Raw genomic sequence first — 2,689 nt, forward strand, 5'->3', positions numbered from 1 at the left:
ACTTGCATTTGTTTCTTTGTTGCCAGGGTAAAAAATTCCTCGGTGTCAATTGTGGAACAAATGATGCGAAAGTTGTGAAGTTCAAAACCCCAGTTAACAAAAACGGCACGACAACGTACAGATGTGATTGTAAAGGCACCCTTAACAGTGGAGCTAAACTCATGTTTTGCTATATCCGCTACTGGGAATGTCCAGCATGAGAGACAGCAATTCTCGTCAATCTCTACTGCAGCGACTATTTGAATTCTCGATAAGTCACAATTATGACACTACAATAGAGTATTTCCTTAATGAGTCCAGTCAAAGTCAATTTTCTTTAGCTTTTATGTAGGCAAGAATGGACGTGATTGAAAAAAGGATGAAGTGAATTTGGAAATTTGGAAATTGCGCATTTACGAGATTCGCTTTAAAGTGCTACGATGACCAAAAAAATCAATTTTCATTTTTCTTCGGATTTCAAAAGTATGTTACTTAATCAGTAAGTGACCCAGTTTTTAAGCCTTGACCGTTAATTTTAACTGGAATTTTCGTGTTTAATGGTCAGCCATTACTAACTTGAAAATCCTGAGAGAGCTAGATCAAGGAGAAAATGACGTCAAACCCTCAACACTTGAAGAATGCAATGCGCGTGTACGTCGCTAAATTAATATGCAGCACGGGAGTTTTTGGCTTTCAGACCTTTAAACTCGTGTTTCGCATACATAAAACACTGCTTTTACACGCTGAAATTTTAAGCTAGTGAGTAAATGTGTCACTTTTCCCTAGATCCAACCCTCTGAGGTCCAATCGGTCAGTTTGGAACGTGAGTCATGGCAGACAGTGAAATCCAAAACTTAAACCCAAAGTAAACAGCCTTTGGATAAAAATCAAAGATAAAAATTTTGCCAGTCCAGTGTTAAGCAATCACACTTTCAAAATCTGAAGGAAAAAAGAAAGTGATTTTTTTTATCATAGTAGCACTTTAATTTTGATTTCCATGACGTTTAGACTGCTTTGAGCATTCTTAACTAACCTGACCCTAATTTTTCTCTAGACTTAATTGAGGCTCCGAAAAAGTTTCTTCAATTCATCCGAGTGTGTATTCAACAAATACACTCTTAAACTATCCTAATCGAAGAGAGTACCATGTGTGTGAGATTATTAATAGTGCGTCGATTCCTACTAAAGACCGATATATGTATTTCATTGCAAATCAACTCCGCGGGTATGCACGTAAACCTCAGATTTACAGGCTCATCTTTTCCTGCCCAGATCACTTCGATGTTTTTGGAAAGAAAGCTTTGTGTTAAACGATAATACGAAATCTGATCCCAAGATAAGGCTTACGGTCTGCACATTGACACAAACGTTTGCTTGTTTAAGGGCACATACATACTTTTTTCGTTTAGCGATATTGGACGTGACGCAAACAGCGTTCTATGAAAGTGAACAGTATTTTATCTTAAATTCATGTTGGCTTAAGCTGTGCGTATTAACTCACATTTTGTAAAATATATATATGTATATTTGTAAGACGCTACGTAACCAATGCTTGTGTCTGCTTAGTTAAAGATATTAGCTGGGCTTTCATGAATGCAACATTACCTGATCAAAACAGCAAGTGCAGTCATACCTACAGTTGCAAAGGTCCAAGTTCTTTAATTGCAATATACGTAGACCTCAGTAATACAACCACGCTGTATCTATTGTAGTTATGATTATTTTACCAACGACATAATGTAAATCCAAGACCGGAATACACTCCAAACGATTTCACGTACAGATACGTTGTTCTTTGACAAGTGTTCACCTAGGACATTATTAAATTGTTCCCTTTTTTAAAAGTTGCCGGCCACTTTTAGGACAATGGTACCCGCGTAGTTTGAGGCGTGTCCGCGAACGAACGTACCGTCATTTGCACCCTTAGATACTTCAATACCTTCGTCAATGATCACATGAGGTCGTAGTGACATTTCCATTGGCTGATGCCACAAACTGTTGCGACGCAAGTTGCAGGATAGATGTTGCACTTTGTAATGTTTGAAAATTTGTCGTAACGTACGTACCGTATTAACTTTTGTTTTAAAGTTCATGATAACCGTGCTTAATGAAATAAAGATGATGATTATTACAAGTAACATGTCTTTGTATTTCTTCCAAGCAGAACCATACAAAAAGATGCCTTGTCGAGTTTTGAAAAACGAGAAGCGAAGCAAGTTCAACGGTGCTAAACCTGGGTTAATGCCGATTCAAATCAATAGTTTGTAATATTTCTGTTTGGCTCTGAACTCGGAAATGGCATCGGAGTAACACAAGAGCAAAAGATTTGTTTAAGCAGGAGGTTTACGTACGCGTTAACTTAAAGAAACTATGTTCTTAAATTATACAACGATGAAAAGCTAAAATACACTGGAGTCAGGTAATCCAAGCCATAACCTGCATTTATAAGACTATTACAGGAAAAATGAACGATCTTCATATCAGGAGTGGTTTGTTATCGAAGTATTACTTATATCAACAGATCTATCAACTGTTGCCATGGTGAGTATGCGGCGGCCATGATACCTTTCATTTTTCAATATGAGAGAACTGGTTTGCTTTAAGTGTGTTTTGATGACAATAAGGTGTGGGTTTATAGACGTTCACTTTTGTTCTAAGTTGGCTTCCTTAACTTTCGCTTTTGATTTCTACTTCTTCACCTTTCTTTTCA

The 2,689-nt window shown here is 37.2% G+C and overlaps 1 protein-coding gene across 1 annotated transcript in view; it reads left to right on the forward strand.

The window, feature by feature from the left end:
• The window catches only part of LOC137981178 (uncharacterized), a 35,447-nt gene extending 33,330 nt beyond the window's left edge, over window positions 1-2,117 (forward strand). Inside the window, exon 13 of the mRNA XM_068828514.1 lies at window positions 27-2,117. Coding sequence (XP_068684615.1) covers window positions 27-200 — 174 coding nt within the window. The 3' untranslated portion in view covers window positions 201-2,117. The remainder of the gene's footprint in view (window positions 1-26) is intronic.
• The last annotated feature ends 572 nt before the right edge of the window (window positions 2,118-2,689 follow it).

The sequence above is a fragment of the Montipora foliosa genome, chromosome 12 (genome assembly GCF_036669935.1).
Source record: "Montipora foliosa isolate CH-2021 chromosome 12, ASM3666993v2, whole genome shotgun sequence".
Lineage (NCBI taxonomy): Eukaryota > Metazoa > Cnidaria > Anthozoa > Scleractinia > Acroporidae > Montipora > Montipora foliosa.